At 41.2% G+C, this 20771-nt stretch overlaps 2 protein-coding genes across 6 annotated transcripts; one reads left to right on the forward strand and one right to left on the reverse strand.

Annotated features, from left to right (window-relative positions):
• Positions 1 to 108: 108 nt before the first annotated feature.
• On the reverse strand, positions 109 to 10336 carry vps16 (VPS16 core subunit of CORVET and HOPS complexes). The gene is made up of 22 exons (XM_066666413.1): positions 10155 to 10336; positions 8881 to 8969; positions 8362 to 8453; positions 8111 to 8239; positions 7146 to 7290; positions 6904 to 7019; positions 6599 to 6721; positions 6251 to 6306; positions 5845 to 6029; positions 5664 to 5740; positions 5347 to 5478; positions 5079 to 5242; positions 4641 to 4749; positions 4318 to 4452; positions 3840 to 3948; positions 3382 to 3479; positions 3177 to 3281; positions 2777 to 2854; positions 2508 to 2677; positions 1310 to 1406; positions 1108 to 1211; positions 109 to 614 (listed from the first exon to the last, which is right to left on the reverse strand). Exons 1-22 carry the CDS (start codon positions 10202 to 10204, stop codon positions 470 to 472), a joined length of 2508 nt encoding a protein of 835 aa, XP_066522510.1. The 5' UTR covers positions 10205 to 10336; the 3' UTR covers positions 109 to 469.
• A 1519-nt stretch (positions 10337 to 11855) lies between these two features.
• Positions 11856 to 20768, forward strand: LOC136692756 (protein boule-like). Of its 5 annotated transcripts, none has more exons than XM_066666420.1 (12): positions 11856 to 12090; positions 12177 to 12256; positions 12907 to 13029; positions 15615 to 15706; positions 15821 to 15875; positions 16029 to 16109; positions 16215 to 16379; positions 16838 to 16921; positions 17018 to 17071; positions 17209 to 17301; positions 18245 to 18325; positions 18583 to 20768. In XM_066666420.1, exons 2-12 carry the CDS (start codon positions 12239 to 12241, stop codon positions 18748 to 18750), a joined length of 1014 nt encoding a protein of 337 aa, XP_066522517.1. In that variant the 5' UTR covers positions 11856 to 12090; positions 12177 to 12238; the 3' UTR covers positions 18751 to 20768. The 5 variants fall into 5 exon arrangements, with proteins under 5 accessions (XP_066522517.1, XP_066522512.1, XP_066522515.1 ...); XM_066666415.1 differs by having other exon boundaries at positions 17167 to 17301; positions 18583 to 20767; XM_066666418.1 differs by having other exon boundaries at positions 16029 to 16104; positions 16219 to 16379; positions 17167 to 17301; positions 18583 to 20767.
• The last annotated feature ends 3 nt before the right edge of the window (positions 20769 to 20771 follow it).

Below are 20771 nucleotides of genomic sequence, written 5' to 3' on the forward strand. Positions count from 1 at the left end.
AGTACCAAATACAAGTGAAATTTCCTTTTAATGCTACAATTAAAAGAAAGTCTGAAGATTATTTACACAAGGCAGTTTCAAAAATAAAAACTCAATATTGATCACAGTTAATATTTAATTCCAGTTTACTGTACATTGTGTGTCAAGACAAAAAAATGCAAGTGTAGGACATTAATTTACGTAAATACAGATACAAGCAAAGCTCAACACAGATCAGTAAATACAAAAAAATAAGTGCAGTTGTTAAAGACATGATTTTGCAAAAAGAAACAAATTGAATGTATTTTCCTTTCTTTTTCTTTGCTTCTTTTAAGATTACAAGAAACCACCCATTCTAGCCCACCCACAATCTATACACAGATGCTTACACTGTCCTTTTTAAACAATTACTGCTGTTAGTAGCTGTTTAAAAATGGGATGTGGTCACTATTTGGCAGTGGCTGAGTGAAGCAACATGCAGCAGAAGTGTTCACTTTTTAGCAGCGGTGGTTTTAGCACGATTAAGGCGCTCCACTAGTGCTCGGTCTGTGGTGGGGGAACAGCGAGACAGAACTGTGCTGATCTCTCCCTCGTTCCTCCTTTCTATAGCCGCATCCGCTGCCCCTTCCATGTCACTGAGAGAGAGAGAGAGGAAAAAGAGGACAGTAAATTAAAAGTCTTAACACAAATTCTAATGTTTCAAGGATATTACTTGTCACTGATGCAAAGCTCCACTCTTCTGTAATGTCTTTCTTCAAAGGAAAGAAATTATTTAATGTCAATATGAAGACATCTCCAGCTTTCATATGTATGAGATTAATCCCAGTCTGAGTAGAAAGGGTTATTTAAAAAATTAACTTCTGTTTTTTCTGTTCAAACTGAACAGGCATGAGACCGTTGTACACTTGATTTATTTTTATTTTGGCCTTTGAAAATATTATATTATGTTAATGAGGTACAGTTTTATAGAGACTGCTGGTGTGGGTTCATGTCAGTTTCCACTTTTTCTTTGAATAAAGTTACTCATGGTTCTAATAGTTGTTCTGTAGAATTTTCAGCTTCTGCTACACATCAGGGATACAGACATTAGTATAAACAGACACTAGCACAATCGCACAACTCTCTCACCCTACTGCCAGATGGGCTTTGACCTTCTGCTCTGGAGTGACTTTGGACACATATTTTTTGGCCTCGTATCTGTTGTGGTGTTTCACACAAACCTCAACAAAGGGCTGTAAAAAGGCACAGAAAATAAAAGCTATTAGATCAAAATTCATAAGTCAGTGTTAATACGGTTGTGGGTGGTATATGTACTGTGTTCAGTCTTTACCAGGTAGCCAATGGGAGATTTCTTGCTTTTGGCAAATTTCTCTAGCTCCTCCCAATCTTCTTTCTCAGCAAGGGCAGTCAGCTTCAGCCACCAGTACCTGAGTGGAACAAGTGCTAACATGACTTCCCTATACACATGGCTTCCTTATACATAAATGAAAGAGACATACTAATTGTCTATTGAAAATGTGAAGTTTTTTGGAGATGTTCCCATATTATAGGATTGTGTTATATTCTGAACTGAATTTCCCAGACACATTACACATTAAGTGAGGTGCATTAAATAGTAATATCACTTTGCTAACTTCTTATCATTGGGCCTGTCAACTACTGGCAGGTTTCTTTTTTGCCTTTTAGTACTTGTTATAACCTCTGAGCACCTGTAATACATGGTACACTGCCTGCACCACTGCAGAAAGGCATGCACTGCAATGTGTCATCAACAGTGCCCTGGCTGAAAAATCACAGATAATGCTGACACAGAGGAAGGACTGTGGCCAAGGACTCAACACAACCCTATTATCGTCTCCTCTGCCTCCTGCAATACAAGTTTGCATGTTTTCTACATTGCACAAATGCACGCACATGTTAGCGCACAATCTGTATTTATTTAAAGAAAAATAAACATATGTTGTAACTTTTGCACAGGCCAACTTTTATAATAATTGTTTTTCTGATGCTACACTCCAGTTCAGGGTCGCAGTGGGTCTAGAGCCTACCTGGAATCATTGGGCGCAAGGCGGGAATACAACCTGGAGGGGGCGCCAGTCCTTCACAGGGCAACACACACTCACACATTCACTCACACACTCACACCTACGGACACTTTTGAGTCGCCAATCCACCTACCAACGTGTGTTTTTGGACTGTGGGAGGAAACCGGAGCACCCGGAGGAAACCCACGCAGACACAGGGAGAACACACCACACTCCTCACAGACAGTCACCCGGAGGAAACCCACGCAGACACAGGGAGAACACACCACACTCCTCACAGACAGTCACCCGGAGCGGGAATCGAACCCACAGAGCTGTGTGACTGCGACAATACCTGCTGCGCCACCGTGCCGCCCCATGCTACACTTATCAAACAATAAAATAATAGTGCAGGAGTGTATTATTAAATATAAAACAGTGTAACTGTGTATTCAGTTATCTGCCTCAAGGTACAGAAACATGAGGAGGAAATGTGTGTTGTACCTCTTGTCAGGCACTCTGAAGTCTTTGTAGAGCTGCTCCGCTTGTTTGTGCAGGCCTACAGCCAGAAGGGTGCGGATAGTGTCATGTAGAGAGAAGCCCACCAGAGCCTCACCCTTCTCTTCCTCCAGCTTCTTCTGGAAACGTAACAGGCGCATCTGCTCTTCTGTGGCCTGAGAGTGACAGACTAGTTATGAATACAAACTAATGTGGATGTATTTTTTTTTCAGAGTGAAAAAATGTTATGAATAATTTGTGTTGATATTTCTCACCTTTGAAGCAAAGTCATTCTTGGCTTTGTTGTACTCATCCACAGCACTTTGTAAATGAGCTATTTGGGCCTCTAGCCTCTGTCAAACACACCAACATGCATATTTTCAACTGTTTTTAGACAAAACCTAGTGTTTAACTTTTAAAATAATTCATATTGATTACTAAATTTCCATTTGCCTGATTGACTGCAAATAATCAGATAAATAAAGATAAATAAAGACTGTAAGCCATTTAAAAGCTATAGTGAACAAAGGGGCTACATTCCAAGTAGCATGTGAACAGCTGGTCTTCAGCCTGCGCTATCGACTGAAGTGTAAAGGAATTCAGCAGTGTCAAAAATATTGGCATTGATCCTTTACATTTCTTAATAGATTTTAAGAATCTTGCAAAGTTTCTCACCCTTTCTTTGTAGCTAGCTTTCACATAGAAATTCCCAAGCTCTTGATGATCATCATCTTGATTGAAAAGATCCTTCAGTGTGTCCTGTTCCTGATGCTTACAGAACTAAAATAAAAGATGTAAATAGATTACACAAATCTGTCCAAACTGAGTTGAACAGTGATTTATACCGTAATGAACTGAGGGAAGGTATGAAGATATATACCTGTCTATAGAGGCTAAGAGCCACTGGCTTGTTCCTCAGAGTCATAAAGAAGTCTCCTCTGTTCATCTCATTCTTCAGATATGTCACTACAGTATATACTGAGGGTATAAGGGAGAATACGGGTTTAACTTAAAAGCATAATGTGTATAACTATATAAGTCTGTGAATAAAATAGGCCCCCAAATTGCCCACATTTGTCAATGACTATTAATAACCATCCCTTAAAAATCTAATCTAAAAAACAAAGTATTGTAATACATTTTCAAAAAATATATTTGTGTGTTTCATCCAAATGAAAATATTTTAATAAACTAAACCATATATTATTTATTATGAAACAATAAGATAAACTGTTTTAATGTTGTGTCAGAGCAAAAATGCAAGAATATTAGCTTCTTAAATGGGTTTGTGTGTTGTTTGCCCTTTGTGTTTTTGTGTGTGTGTGTGTGTGTGTGTACCTAGATCTGTGTCTCCACTCTCGATTGCCTTGCTGAGCGCTAACTGGCTCCTCTTCATCTTCAGCAGCAGAGGGACCTGCTCCCCGGAGCGAGGCTCAAACTCCAGCAACTGAGAAAGAAAGAGAGGTTTAGCAAAAAAAACAACAGTCATTCATTCATTCAACAACAGTGATTCATTCATTCATTTATTGGCTGTAACCCTTATCCAGTTCAGGGTCGCGGTGGGTCCAGAGCCTACACAGAATCACTGGGCACAAGGCAGGAACCACTTAAAAGATAATCCAGAAAGGCCTAAGTTCTGATGGATATTTGTCAATAAGTGAGTCAGTCTTTCTTCCTTTTTCTGTCCTTTTCACCTCTTCTTGTCCTCCCCAACTTTCACAGCTCTTTAATTATTGCTCACAATCTTCTATTGTTTTTAAGCCCCTCTTTTACTTACTGTGTGTGTGTATGTGTGTATGTGTGTGTGTGTGTGTACCTTTATAGCAAGTTCAGTGCGGCCACACTCGTAGGCTTTAGTAGCAATCTCAGAATAAGAGATTCCTGCAGCCTCCCCCAGCTTCAAACTGATGGTCCTTGCAATGACCTCATCAGCTTCCTCCTTCTGCTGCACCTACAAACAAACATACACTCACCAAGTTAAAATCATATTCACATGTGTGGTGTAACCTTTTAACACCCTCTCTTCTACACACACAAAAACTAAGGGACATATTTGTGAACATACACAAACTTACTGTACACACTGTCACTCATTTACACTCACACAAACACACACACACACACACACACACACAGTACCTTGCAGCAGGCCCAGTGTTTGAGGACCCGACTCACTCCTTGGTACTCAGGGGTCTTCAGGTACCGACAGATCTCAATAGCCAAAGGATATAATTTACGATAAACTAGTCTGAGGCAGAAAGAGAGAGAGTAAATTAATACTGAGACAATTTGATGGGATTCAGCCACAAAACACATACATCTGTCCAACTCATTCCAAAGATTTTGGATGGCTCCAGAGAACACAGCTCCACTGTTTCATAGCCCAGTGCCAGTGGGATTTATTCTCCTCTAGCCAACAGAGATGCTTCAGAGAACTCAAAACTAATTGCTCACTGTTTATAATGAGTGACAACTAACTTTAGGACATACAGTGTATATTACTCAGGCGGTGAAATCAGTATAATTCTACATATTCACAAGTTCAATGCCACAAGTTCATGATGATTAGAACCTCACCTGTCTATGAGAACTTGAACAGTCATCTGTTTGAACTGAGTGTGTGTGAGAGGGATGCCCACAGTGTAGTCCCTCACAGCATTTAACACTCGCAGGTCTCTGCACATGCACACAAAGGGCTCGGGAGCAAAATTACTCAGGAAACACTTTCCAAAGGAGGCTGCCTGTAGAGAGAGTCAAAGAGAGAAAAGGAGAGAGAAAGAGAGAATGTAAATAAGGTACAGTCAGACAGTTGCTAACCAATCTGCCAATGTTTTTTATGACTCACCCTCAGCAGTGTTTTCTGAGTCTCTGGCTCGAGCTCATGTCCTGCTGCTTCCACACACTGCTTCACTGCCTCCCCCAGGAGATTCTGCTCTTTAATCTCCCTCAGATACTCATCAGCCTTCTGACTCTCTTTCTACACATTAATATCATATGCAAAAATATCAAATGTGTAAGCATATATCTCAAAGGCAAGTATTAAATATACTGAAATATTTAATAATAAAAAAAACACAGCACAATTCAGATCACTTACATTTCCAAGAATAATGGTTTTATGCTGTACGTTATCATTTCTGAAAACTACACTTCTAGCCTCACCTCATACTCTTTGTGTGCCTCCAGCAGTAGTGCTCCTGGAGCCATGGAGGCTATCTTAAAAATCTCCTCACAGGCAGCTATTAAACAAGGAGCAAGGAAATACATGTGAGTATCATACTCAGTAAGTAAGGTATCCTATGTGTGTGTGTGTGCGTGTGTGTGTGTGTGTAAACGTCCTAACCTGGAACCTCCTGCAGTAGTTCATGGTGTGTGCCACTAATGATTCTGACCCCATCCAACTCAGGCACCAGAACAGAGACATCATCAAGAGGATAGGAGACTGTGTCCTTACACTCTCCTGCCACTAAAAGATATTGATCCCACATGATCACCACTGAAGGCTGCTGACTCTTAGGCCTCCGACACCTTTTAAGAAAATTTTGGCAAGTGAATAAATGAATGAATGAATAGATCATGGATGGACCAATAAGAATAGACAAATGGAAGAAGTTTAACATAAGTTATTATATAACTTTTAGATTAGTAGTGTACATATGTACAAGCATACCTTCATAAATACAGCCTGTAAGGAAGCATAAAAGCTATAAAAACTGACACAATATCAGGTTTGATGTGAGACAACATACCAGGTCATCTGTTTGGGTGGATCTCTGACTTTGGTCTCAACTTCACTGAGCTTTTCCTGCACACATCAGGTCAGACAGAGATTTTATAGCCAGAAAATTGTTCAAACACTTCAAACAACCAAAAAGAGAGGCTGTATTGTCTCTACTTAGTAATTCATCAAGAACAAATATTTCTTTTTAATACATGGTAACAGTAGGTCATCCTTCATAAATGTTACATAACACCAATCTAGGCCTTATCTGACTACAGACATAAACAAAACCTAAAAATGCTTATTTCTATATGTGTTAGGTGTCATAACACTTTTTAGGGCTAAACTGACTAAAGCAGACTCTATTACAACTGACCTTAAGGTTTGCGGAGCCCATCCACACATGGCCAGAGTCAGTAAATAAGGCCAGATACTTATAACTGAAGGATACACACATATGGACTATACTGGTGGCCTGTGGAGAAAGACCTGGAGGACTCTGGGAAACACACACACAAACACATACAAACAAAATAAGAATAAAAATAAATAAATAAAATGATGACTGCTTTCGTCCAGAACTTGCATCATATAAATAAACATTTAGGGTCAATAAACAACATGTAATGGCAGTATTATTCACTAGTAACTAGTTGTGAGTTTTTTGTAAATGTCCCTTACCACTGCAGTACAAGCAGCATAGTCCAGAATAAACAGATCAGCACCATTAGCCACCAGAACTTTACTTTGTCTGTCCTGGCTAAGCACTGCCCAGCAAATGGGTGCCCCATGGAGCCCTGTAACACAAACAAAACAGAAGAGTCAATCTGGGACAAATAAATAAAGCAGAAGACAAATAGCATAGAAAAAAGACATTCAAACAATCAAAAGACATTACAGACTGTGATTGACAGTTTACCCACCTGGCACCTCAGGTAACCTCCTTAGTTTCAGATCATCAATGTTTGTTGCCAAGGTGAAGCGAGATGCTCCAGTCACTATAGCGACGCCAGTCCCATATGGTGAGTGGAATACCTTGGCCTCCACAACCTGGCTCTGTCCCACCTCCTATTTCCAGAAAATTGGTCATCATTAAAGTGAGCTTGTGGTATGTCACAAAAGAAATAATCCATAAAAATCCATAGTGACTTAAATAATTTTTATTAAATACATGCCTCATTTTTTCAAAGCAATTATACTGTATCAATGTCTTTATCTTGATTTTTCTGTTTTAAGGGAAAATATATGTTAAGAATGGTGCAGTCAATGCAAAAACTGTGGGTGTGGAATATTTTGTTAAACCTGAATGAGTGAGTGAGGGAATGTGTAAGTAAATGAATGAATAAGTAATTTACAGGACAGATACATTAGGTGCTTCAGATCTACAATTAGAAAATTCGGATGAGTAAGCATCTAAACAAATTTGGTGTATGTATGTGTGTGTCTGGGGCGGCACGGTGGTGCAGCAGGTAGTGTCGCAGTCACACAGCTCCAGGGGCCTGGAGGTTGTGGGTTCGATCCCAGCTCCGGGTGACTGTCTGTGAGGAGTTGGTGTGTTCTCCCTGTGTCCGCGTGGGTTTCCTCCGGGTGACTGTCTGTGAGGAGTGTGGTGTGTTCTCCCTGTGTCCGCGTGGGTTTCCTCCGGGTGCTCCGGTTTCCTCCCACAGTCCAAAAACACATGTTGCAGGTGGATTGGCGACTCGAAAGTGTCCGTAGGTGTGAGTGTGTGAGTGAATGTGTGTGTGTCTGTGTTGCCCTGTGAAGGACTGGCGTCCCCTTACGCCCAATGATTCCAGGTAGGCTCTGGACCCCCCGCGACCCTAAATTGGATAAGCGGTTACAGATAATGGATGGATAGATGGATGTGTGTGTCTTAGTGCATTCTCACATTGCCCATGCTGAAATGTCTCTTGAAGCTGCCAAACAGGTCATAAATAAGAACAGTGCCATCTTCCTGAATACACAGGAGATCATCGCACACAGTCCAGCCCAGCTGCTTCACCACACCACTCTTCCACTGCAAAGAGAAATAACATATTTGAAGAACGTTTCTATAAATATACATTGTACGTCTTCAAATATTAAAATAGAAACAGGACTGTCCACATCTGCCAGCTAAGTGTGTGAATGTGTGTTTACCGGAAAGCTAGCCATAGTCACTCCAGAAGAAGAATAGATCTCTAACTGAGGTCGGGCACTGGGAGAGCGGCGCTGCGGCTCCTTCAGCAGAGCTGAGACAAACAAAAGGGGTTCACAAGGAGATACTTTTATTAATCACTTTACTTGGACCCTTCTTTTTTGCAGGTCCACCTTGTTGGTGATATCCCATTACTATATTTTTAGAAGGTAAGCAGTGAGGTCATATTTTAAATGATCAGTAACTCTAAATGTTCAGAGGCAGCACTATTCTGAATCCAATCTAACAGGATAAAATATGTTCTTGTAGTAACACAACTGGCAGTTAGAAAGTGACATTTTTAACCTAAGGACTTGACTAACTGGCCATAACATCAAATGGGCTGCAGTGTGTTATTATATACCTGTGCACACATGGAGATATGTGGAGCTCATAAATCAGACTGAGAAGTAAAAAATAATATCACTCAGTAACTAAGGAGCACATCTTGGCCACACAGGGAACAACCAATACAAACTTACCGATAGGCCCCCCATAGGGAGCTGCGGCCACTAAACACTCCCTGAGACCATCCTTCAGACTCCAGCCCATCTCATAGAGCTCAACCTTCCTGTTTAAGATATGACAAATAAAATAATGTAGCATTATATTGACATCAAGTGTAGAGTGTAGATGTCAACAGTGGCATGTTATATAATATAAAGCAGCTTCAGTTAGAGAGAATTTTATAACATAAATAAAATGAAAACAAGTGTAAAGAGGCTGAAAAGGTGTCTTCTACTGTTGCTACACTTGTCTTTTAAGTAGTGAACTCTCTGGTGACACAGATGCTCAACAGCGAAAAGCACAGCTTAAGTAATATCCACAGAAAAGCACTGGCAGTATAACAAACACTACACTAGCTCACTCAAAAGGTGCTCCGTCAGTTCAGAGGACACAATTCCCCTACTACAAAACTCAATGTTGTGGGGCTTTATATTCCTCTATTCTCCACCCACTGTCCTCTTGCTCTGCTTAGTGTTAACCCATTTTCACATTGTTCTTCATTCGATAAAATAATTCTCAGCACTGTAGTGACACAGATGTCATAGTGGTGTGTTAGTGTGTGTTGCACTGGTACAAGTAGATCAGACACAGCACTGCTGCTGGAGTTTTTAAACACTGTGCCCACTCACCTGTTTTCTTGGTCCACTGTGTAGATGCAACATTAGAGACAGTAGCATCTGTTGAAGCACAGTTTGTGTTGGATGTCTTATAGACCTTCATCAGTGGACGCAGGTTGCCACCCACAGGATTTTAGGTGAAGTCATGGACTGTTCTCAGTCCAGCAGTGCCTGATCCACTCATAACGCTATCACCACGTCAGTGTCACTGCAGTGCTATGTCTGATGCACAAGCCAAATAATACACGATCTGTGGTGGTACTGCCCACTGAAGAACAGGGTAAAAAGTGGCTGTAATTGTAGAACAGCAAAGCGCATCTTTTATGGTCAGTGGAGATAATAGATTGGACAATGAAAGTAGAAACAAGGAAGTCATTTTAATGCTATATATCGATGTATATACACTATACTCCTGGGTGGTGTGCTCTTTTCGCACTCTTTAGTGAAGTAGTCTGAGGTTTTGAACGCAGCCTCGGTTCCGTATTCACTGTCACATGACTCTCTTCATGCACAATAATATACACAAGTGTTGCTAACTATAGCACTGTAATATTCCAACGCAGACATGCATGCTTGTGTATAAAAGTGTAAATTCTGTAAAATGTATTCCTGTTAGGTTTCAGGGTTATTACCTGTAAAAAGTCCCTCCGAGCGGATTCCAGTTCGCTGTGACAAACGCCATGTTTCCCTGTGTTTACTGAATGCTCGGATCAGATGTCAGGGCTTCTATTTTTATTTTTTATTAATTTTTTTACAAATGTTTTCCAGATTTGTTGCTCATTTTCTCGCACCCGTCCCTCCGCTTCTTCGTCTTGTTTTGTATTGGAGGCGGTGGAATTGCAGTTTGCACATTAGCGCCCACAGTCTTTTGCCGGTGGAATTGCACTGTGTGGGGTGCCCGCATGGTGGCGCTGTCTATTTGTCTGACTAGAAATTTAGGTTCCTGCTGGTAACCTTCTAAATAAACTAAATATTTAGATATTTTAAAGGCTAAAAATGTGGGAATAGTGTATTTTATCCCATTCTCAGATCTTAAAGTTGTTAATATGCATCACTGAGTCATACCCAGTGTAATTAACTCGTTCTTATGCTTTATTAACCCATTCTTACACATAACCTACACACAGTGGTGCAGCAGGTAGTGCCGCATTCACACAGCTCCAGGGACCTGGAGATTGTGGGTTCAAGTCCTGCTCGGGTGACTGTCTGTGAGGAGTTTGGTGTGTTCTCCCTGTGTCCGCATGGGTTTCCTCCGGGTGCTCCAGCTTCTTCCCACGGTTCAAAAACACCCGTTGTTAGGTGGATTGGTGACTCAAAAGTGTCCATAGGTGTGAGTGTGTGAGTGAATGTATCGCCCTGTAAAGGACTGGCGCCCCCTCCAGGGTGTGTTCCCACTTGGGGTCCAGTGATTCTGGGTAGGCTCCAGACCCACCACGACCCTGAACTGGATAAGCAGTTATAGACAAGAATGAATGGAATATACCCATTATTGGGTCTTTGTCACACATTAATTTGCTCAAATTATATGAAAAAATTCTGTAGACAATAGAACATTTTGTAATCAGTTATAACCAGTAAATACAGCTGTGACACATTCTGTTGTATAATATCCACAGAAGTGCATTGACTAAAAGAATTTTGAACAGCTGCACACAAGCTTCTGCACATGCTGCACCAAGTTCAACAAGCTTTGGGTTGAGTTGGAATGATCCAGAACTCAACACCAACATCAGTATCTGACCACACTAATGCTTTCATGCCTGAATGCATCCAAAATCCTGCCATTAACACTACTTCATTCATTGTACTTTATTACAGCGATGTAACCACAGAAGTCCTTAAAATTAAACTTACCATATCTGTAACATATCCCTTACAATAGCCACATGAAATAACTATCTGTGAATTATCATAAAAAATGTCATGTGTAAAAAAAATCAATACAATAAAAATAAATGAAATATACACGTGTATAAACTATAAAAGAGTAACTCTAATCTCTAATATAATCACACTAGTAAACCAATGAATTTGCAAAATAAAAATACATTGGTAAAATAGCCTCTAAAATATCCACATTTTTCTAAAGTATTTTTGTTAAATTATTTAACTTCTGTAAAATGCTGTTAAAACAAATATGAATTAGATACATCTGTAAAAATCAATCAGTTAAATTAGTAGGTCCACTATAAAACACTCTAATTTGTAAAATAACCATTTTTTTTGTCGTTTTAAATAACCAAAACAGTAGTGAGTCTGTTCTGCATTAGACACAACATACCCTTTCCCGCGCAGATCAAAGTGTTCGAATAGGACTGGTCCATCTGAGCTCTTTAACGGGGGGTGGGAGAAACTAACACAGACTACATTTTAATGGCTTTTAATTCAATATTTTAGTTAATCTCAAGTGAAGTTGGTTCTGGTTTAAAAACAAATATGCTTCATTCGGTATTTTAGCGGTAGATAGCCTGCATTTATAATTGGTCCCTGTGTTTTATAATAGTTCAGTCTCGCGTCTTACCGAAGGCAGGATTGCTTTATTTTTTTATATTTTCCACTTTTCCTCAGGTATTATTCCGATGATAGTTAAATTATTAGCGCACTACCTGCGCTTAAATAATTAAACGCGTGTTCTGTTTAACTTTTCTCCACAGAAGTGGTGTATAAAGTGATTTTAAATCCCATTTTCCTCTGAAGGCCGACCCCTGTCCGAGAGATGGAGAGCGAGACCGCAGTGAGTTTATTAGCGTTACAGTTAGCGCAAACTAGCCGCTGAAATATCAGTTCACTGACCAACGTTCAGTGTAAAAGTTAAACACACAGGTCCGGTTTGTCTTGTTAACGTTATTTTGTAATAAAGACGTGTTGTTGTAGTGTAGGCGGTGTTTCTCATGTTTGACTAGTTGGCTTGAACACATCGCTAAACCGATATAATTTCTTTAGTAGATAGCACTGTTGTAATAGTTGAAGTTCGTGTTTTTGTCAAAGATCATGAATGTCTCTTTTATTGAAATGAAGTAGAATTCTCACAGAGCTGAATATTTCGAGTACTACAGCACCAACAACAGCACACTAAAATAAAGGCCATTTAGTTAAACTTAAATTAGTTTTGTCCATCCAACACTTTTGGGTATTGTTTTTGTGGTTTTTCTAATCCAGAACCAAGACCTGTACCTTACATTACTCATGTTATCATTCCTGAATACAATCAAATCCACACAGCAGTGTTCATGCCTTCCCAGAAGGTTTAGGGAAGAGAACAGGAGAAATGGCCCTTATGAAATTATGTCTACCGTAACTGAAGGTTGAAAAGCATGTAATCAAAACTTGAGATTGTAAATTGTAGTGTGGTCTCTAATTGGATATTTCTCTCACTGAAATCAGACACAGACTAGTTCTCCTTCCACTAGTCCTGCTCCAGCTGATCTGACTAATGCTCTTCACCAAGCCCCACGCTTTGGTAGAGTGATCCCTAACCGCATATTTGTAGGAGGGATCGATGTTAAGGTAAGTATAGGTTTGTGAGTGCATGTGTTTGTGTGTGTGTAAGTTAACATCAGTGTGTACCTTAATACAGTGTTTGAGATTTAAGTAAAGGTATTATAGAGATTGATTTGATGGGAAATTCTTAATTGCAAAGTAACAGGCTGGCTTGTTTTTCTTTGCAGTGCTGGTGATAGGGACAATGGGCTCAATGTCTGAATTACAAAAAAATATCTAAAACGTGCACATGACAACAATGTTCCAGTTCTCAGTCATTGGGCATTCATTCATTCCTTCATTCATTATCTGTAACCGCTTATCCAGTTCAGGGTCGCGGTGGGTCCAGAGCCTACCTGGAATCATTGGGCGCAAGGCGGGAATACACCCTGGAGGGCGCGCCAGTCCTTCACAGGGCAACACAGACACATTCACTCACACCTACGGACACTTTTGAGTCGCCAATCCACCTACCAACGTGTGTTTTTGGACTGTGGGAGGAAACCGGAGCATCCAGAGGAAACCCACGCGGACACGGGGAGAACACACCACACTCCTCACAGACAGTCACCCGGAGGAAACCCACGCAGACACAGGGAGAACACACCACACTCCTCACAGACAGTCACTCGGAGGAAACCCTCACAGACACAGGAAGAACACACCACACTCCTCACAGACAGTCACCCGGAGGAAACCCACGCGGACATGGGGAGAACACACCACACTCCTCACAGACAGTCACTCAGAGGAAACCCACACAGACACAGGGAGAACACACCACACTCCTCACAGACAGTCACCCGGAGGAAACCCACACAGACACAGGGAGAACACACCACACTCCTCACAGACAATCACCCGGAGGAAACCCACACAGACACAGGGAGAACACACCACACTCCTCACAGACAGTCACTCAGAGGAAACCCACACAGACACAGGGAGAACACACCACACTCCTCACAGACAGTCACCCGGAGGAAACCCACACAGACACAGGGAGAACACACCACACTCCTCACAGACAATCACCCGGAGGAAACCCACACAGACACAGGGAGAACACACCACACTCCTCACAGACAGTCACCCGGAGGAAACCCACACAGACACAGGGAGAACACACCACACTCCTCACAGACAGTCACCCGGAGGAAACCCATGCGGACACGGGGAGAACACACCACACTCCTCACAGACAGTCACCCAGAGGAAACCCACACAGACACAGGGAGAACACACCACACTCCTCACAGACAATCACCCAGAGGAAACCCACACAGACACAGGGAGAACACACCACACTCCTCACAGACAGTCACCCGGAGGAAACCCACACAGACACAGGGAGAACACACCACACTCCTCACAGACAGTCACCCGGAGGAAACCCACGCGGACACAGGGAGAACACACCACACTCCTCACAGACAGTCACCCAGAGGAAACCCACGCGGACACGGGGAGAACACACCACACTCCTCACAGACAGTCACCCGGAGGAAACCCACGCAGACACGGGGAGAACACACCACACTCCTCACAGACAGTCACCTGGAGGAAACCTACACAGACACAGGGAGAACACACCACACTCCTCACAGACAGTCACCCGGAGGAAACCCACACAGACACGGGGAGAACACACCACACTCCTCACAGACAGTCACCCGGAGGAAACCCACACAGACACGGGGAGAACACACCACACTCCTCACAGACAGTCACCCAGAGGAAACCCACACAGACACAGGGAGAACACACCACACTCCTCACAGACAATCACCCGGAGGAAACCCACACAGACACAGGGAGAACACACCACACTCCTCACAGACAGTCACCCGGAGGAAACCCACACAGACACAGGGAGAACACACCACACTCCTCACAGACAGTCACCCGGAGGAAACCCACGCGGACACAGGGAGAACACACCACACTCCTCACAGACAGTCACCCGGAGGAAACCCACGCGGACACGGGGAGAACACACCACACTCCTCACAGACAGTCACCCGGAGGAAACCCACGCAGACACGGGGAGAACACACCACACTCCTCACAGACAGTCACCCGGAGGAAACCTACACAGACACAGGGAGAACACACCACACTCCTCACAGACAGTCACCCGGAGGAAACCCACACCGACACGGGGAGAACACACCACACTCCTCACAGACAGTCACCCGGACGAAACCCACACAGACACAGGGAGAACATACCACACTCCTCACAGACAGTCACTCGGAGGAAACCCACACAGACACAGGGAGAACACACCACACTCCTCACAGACAGTCACCCGGAGGAAACCCATGCGGACACGGGGAGAACACACCACACTCCTCACAGACAGTCACCCGGAGGAAACCGACGCGGACACAGGGAGAACACACCACACTCCTCACAGACAGTCACCTGGAGGAAACCCACACAGACACAGGGAGAACACACCACACTCCTCACAGACAGTCACCTGGAGCAGGAATCGAACCCACAGTCATTGGGCAGTTTATTACTAAATATTTAATATAATAACTTTCACTGATGATGTTACTAATCTCATCTCAATTTCTATTCCGTGTGTGTGCATGTTTCTTTAGACAAACGAAAACGATCTTAGATGCTTTTTCTCTCAATACGGGACAATTAAAGAAGTGAAGATTGTTATTGATCGAGCTGGAATTTCAAAAGGGTCTGTCTTTCTCTTACTATTGCAGTATTTAAGATGATTTAATGAAGCTAAGCAGTTCAGGGGTGTAGACATATTTTTTAAACTTTGTTTCTTTACTCTTTGCTTTTATTGCAGGTATGGTTTTGTCACATTTGAGGCTCAGGAGGATGCTCAGAAAATTTTGCTTGATGTAAGTGTGTGAATATTGTGTGAGTGAGAGAGAGACCACAATGGTGTAGCTCAATACAATGCAGGCAATCAGACAAATCTCTCTCTCTCTCTCTCTCTCTCTCTCTCTCTCTTTCTCTCTCTCTCTCGCTCTTTCTCCTCTCTCTCTTTACAGGCAGAAAGGCTATGTTTTCGTGATAAACAGCTAAACATTGGTCAGGCCATTCGCAAACAGCAAGTGGGATCACACTGTATGGGTAACTGTGTAAAATTGTTGAATGATGAGCCAAATGTAAACACCTACTTTGTATGGATAATATAGCGTTTTTAAACCTATAAGTAGTATATTTTGTGTTTTTATGCAGGTAGTTACTCTGTGGCCAGTCAAAGTCCCTCATTAGTGCTTCCTGATCCTTTTGGAACCACATACTTGACTACTCCCACTGGATGCGCCTACACCTACCACGACGGAGTGGCTTATTTCCACACAACGGAGCCCAATCCACACACCTCACACTGGCCTGTTGTGAGTCTGACATACACCTAAAAACAAAAGAAAGCAAAGACACACAAACATCTTTCGCATTGAGCTGTATTCCAGTTGTAATTTAACCCCTAGAAACTATGGGTTTTTGTTGAGATATTCAAGTGAAATCATATTATTCATTACTTGTGTTAATCTTTATTAATGTCATTAAAGTATTAAACAAAGATTCAAAGCTTTTTTAACATAACAACGTTGATATATTAAAACGGCCACTCCAGCAGCTGTACCATTGTCTATGTAAACAGCTTTAACAGCTGTCTGGAAATGTTTGGATCCCCCTTATCAAATGACATATTTTATTAATTTTCAGAGAGAAAACAAATATAAATAGAGCTGTAAAATGTGCAGAAAAAAGTTAATTTAGAAAAAATATATGCAATCTATATCCAAACTATTGGATATGACTAATTTTATATGTTGTTTTTTGTATTTGTTAGACACATGCAATGTCTGGATCTCCTGTCATGATGACACAGTCTAGTTCTTCCTTCTGCACTCCACAGCCCTACCACCAGTGCCAGGTCAGCTTCCATAGAAAGATGTTTAGAGTCTTAATAGAAAGACTCTAAATGCTTTTAACAACCATAGTATACTTCCTTTGCTTGTCTGTCTTTCAGGTTCCTTCTCACTATGTGTCTGGGCATGTGCCCTGGACTGTTCCTCAAGTTGAGGTATGTGCTCTTATAAGTGCTGTAAACAATTCAGTAGGTTTTTGTCATTGGTTTTGTCGTTTTCGTTCATCCCTTTGTGTATATTTGCACGATAGTCTCCTGTACCAGTGAGTCCAAGCCCTCTTTGTTATGCCCAGCCTCCTGAGCTAATGTATCAGTCTATGGAGATGCCTGCAGAAAATGAATGTGTTCAATCAACCATGCCTTTGGTGGAGGCTACACTTCCAGAGGTAATTACTGACTGTAGACATTGCGTTCTTTCAAAGCATTTATAGCTTTTTATTTTTGCTGTTTTTTTTTGTTTCAAAAACCCATATTTGTTGTAGGTTTCGATTACTTGCTGTTGTCCACCTGTTGCTGCAGTTTGCAAAATTCTCTCTACTCCTGTCATTTCCTGTCTAACTGATACTGATGACTTTACAGGACATACTAAGTCTTTTTGTATTTTCTGTTGGTTTCCCGTTAGAAAGAGTAGAACAGATGTCTTCAGTTTGAAATTCTTGAATCAAGTTTCTGGTGCTGAATTTTGCAATCATTCATTCATTATCTGTAACCGCTTATCCAATTCAAGGTCATGGTGGGTCCAGAGCCTACCTGGAATCATTGGGCGGGAATACACCCTGGAGGGGGCGCCAGTCCTTCACAGGGCAACACAGACACACACACATTCACCCACACTCTCACATATACGGACACTTTTGAGTCGCTAATCCACCTACCAACGTGTGTTTTTGGATTGTGGGAGGAAACCGGAGCACCCGGAGAAAACCCACACAGACACGGGGAGAACACACCACACTCCTCACAGACAGTCACCCGGAGGAAACCCACACAGACACGGGGAGAACACACCACACTCCTCACAGACAGTCACCCGGAGGAAACCCACGCAGACACAGGGAGAACACACCACACTCCTCACAGACAGTCACCCGGAGGAAACCCACACAGACACGGGGAGAACACACCACACTCCTCACAGACAGTCACCTGGAGGAAACCCACACAGACACAGAGAGAACACACCACACTCCTCACAGACAGTCACCCGGAGCGGGAATTGAACCCACAACCTCCAGGTCTCTGGAGCTGTGTGACTGCGACACTACCTGCTGCGCCACCGTGCCGCCCCATTTTGCAATCACTTGAACTTTTTTTTTAATCTTTGAACAGGTGTATGTGGATCATATGGTGCAGCCACCATATCAGATTTGTATGCAGAGCCCAGTCATTCTATCTCATGATGGAGTCAAGGTGAGCATCTACTGTCACTCTAAGCTGCTGTCCTACAAATGTTTTTGTAACACAACAGGGGTGGTACTTTATTTGCAGTGATTTTTCTTGTAAAAAATGATTAACTTGTACCTAATGGCCTTCGGTATGGGAATGAAATAACTGAAGGGTGACTTCTCTGATTTTGCACAGTACTGTAACTGTACGTTCTTACAAAGTAAACTGATCGATTTGAAAAGGAAGATCCTGAACGTTTTTTTTTGTTTTGTTTTTGGCAGGAACAAACGTTCCATCAATTCAGACGAGGTTTCCCTCACTCTCCGGTCCACATGAAACCGAGGTACTGCCGTGGCCCTCAGTGCACACACCTGCGCAAAAACTACCATCCAGAACTGGCCCATACATCTCCCCCACTTTCCTCAGGTGCACAGGAGGTTAAGAAATAGAGGCCTATCCACATCTGTTTTTATCTCTCAGCCAAAACACATCAAGCCCTAACATCACTGTGGTCGTAGCTTTAACACAAACAAGCTCTGCCATGCCTGCTCACAATATCTTGATCGGACAAATCAACAAAAATTTACCAAGACTCAACACACACCTAAATGTAAACTATTTAAAGTTAAAGCCTGAATAAAAACAGTTTATATCAAACCTACACTCACACTAATCCTTCAATTTACACGCAGAAAGACACAGAAAAATATGAACATACTCCCATGCATAAATATAGAACATAGAACATTTCTACCACTAAATGATTAAAGACATTCAAACTTTCAAAGAACATTTGATAGTTATTATATGTAACAGTCTAGTTATTGTAGTTATGTGGCTATACACTTAGTGTTATTTATTTATATTTTGAAAATCACTTATTTGAGGTTGGTCCAAAACTCTTTTTTTTTACCCTTCATTAAAGGTGTACGCCGCATCACCAACTTAGTAATGGCAGTGTACACTTTATCATGGAAGTTATACATTAAGAAGTTTGAGAACTTCAAACAAATTCAAACGAATGTACCCCCCAATTGTTGATTTAACATCTATACTGTACATTTAAATCTCACAGATGAAAATGGTGAAAGTGATTTAAGCACTGGACAAGCTGGCTCCAAACTATCAGACTCTGCATTCAGGGTTAATTTATGAGACTTTAATAATTTCCATTCCTTTTTTGTATTATTGCATTAAACTATAAAACAAGTTACCTTTTTAGATTCTTAATAGTTTTCAATAAAAAAAAAACTACACAAGGACAAATTTATCAAATACAAAAATGTATAATATACAAAAATACATGCCAGCAAGAATTTGAGTGCAAATGATCTGAATGCCACTGTATTACAATGAACCTAATCCCTTGGATATTTTAGAACTGCATTTATACTTTTATTCCAAAAGAATGATGTCAATATGTGCTCTATATGTACTTAATTTTTTATTAAATCTCAATATTAAGATACAGTGGACACATGTTCTTACAATAACACAGTCATACATCAGCTTATTCAAACAGCCATAACTATTTATTTATTTAAATAAACATCAGTCTATTTGTAGTCTGTCTTTTAGCTTACGGTTTCAAAAACTCACTTGTTCTCCCACAAACCACAGTTTACCATGCAAATGCATTTTCCATTTGGCTTGATGTTCTGGACCTGAGTTGTGTCTATGTACATAGTTCAAATAGCAATGTTAAAATGCCTTTAATTGCTGTAAATTCATTTTATGTTAAAACAATTTGAGAGATTAAAATGTGTAAACACAAGGCACTGTAAACCTATTTGGAGATGTATATTGGCCTAAATTATGTAGCTTTACAATTGGCTAGAGCAACTACACAATTTATAGAATATATCCTCTAAAAAGAGACAGTGATTTAATAAGGATATTATAATAATACATCCATGTGCCTTATTGTCTGTAGGACTCATTCAGAAGTAAATTACATTGATGTTTTATTATTTAAAGGCTGGTCTAATTTCATGTTTATGCAGCTTTTTTTTTTTTGCTGGACCGGCCTTGTTTGTTCAGTATATAAAGTTGCACAAATAGTGCAGCAACTTTAGTACTTAAAACTGTTCTTAAAACTTAACTTGACTGGTTTGAAAATGGTAGTTTTCATCCTTGATACTCTGTAGGTGTGTGGGATAGTTTCATATTTATTGATTTCATTTTTCCTGAGCAGTCAGTAGTAACCTTTGTTCTTGAACCCGAGAAATTTTTACTTTTCAACTGCCAAAATATAATTCAGGGAGCTGCATGTTGTGTTTATGGTGCTAGCAGTGAATATTTCTCAGGGTGTTTACCAGTATTGCTGTATTTGTGTATTTAAAAATGTGCCTTACTTATCACTGAGAAAGGTTTGTTTCTTGTTTCTAAAAGGTACAGTTTTGTTTTGTAAACGGAGTCAATAAATATAACTAAGCATTCCGTTCATTTGACCTGAGGAAATATTTATATT

The sequence above is a fragment of the Hoplias malabaricus genome, chromosome 3 (assembly GCF_029633855.1).
Source record: "Hoplias malabaricus isolate fHopMal1 chromosome 3, fHopMal1.hap1, whole genome shotgun sequence".
Classification (NCBI taxonomy): domain Eukaryota; kingdom Metazoa; phylum Chordata; class Actinopteri; order Characiformes; family Erythrinidae; genus Hoplias; species Hoplias malabaricus.

Coding starts and splice junctions, on each gene's coding strand:
- LOC136692756 (XM_066666415.1), top strand. Junction 15,707..15,820: donor CGAGCTGGAATTTCAAAAGG/GTCTGTCTTTCT, acceptor CTTTTATTGCAG/GTATGGTTTTGTCACATTTG. Junction 18,326..18,582: donor TATCTCATGATGGAGTCAAG/GTGAGCATCTAC, acceptor TGTTTTTGGCAG/GAACAAACGTTCCATCAATT.
- vps16 (XM_066666413.1), bottom strand. CDS start 10,204: ATGGCGTTTGTCACAGCGAACTGGAATCCGCTCGGAGGGACTTTTTAC. Junction 7,291..8,110: donor GACATTTCAGCATGGGCAAT/GTGAGAATGCAC, acceptor TTCTGGAAATAG/GAGGTGGGACAGAGCCAGGT. Junction 6,307..6,598: donor TGGGCTCCGCAAACCTTAAG/GTCAGTTGTAAT, acceptor TGATGTGTGCAG/GAAAAGCTCAGTGAAGTTGA.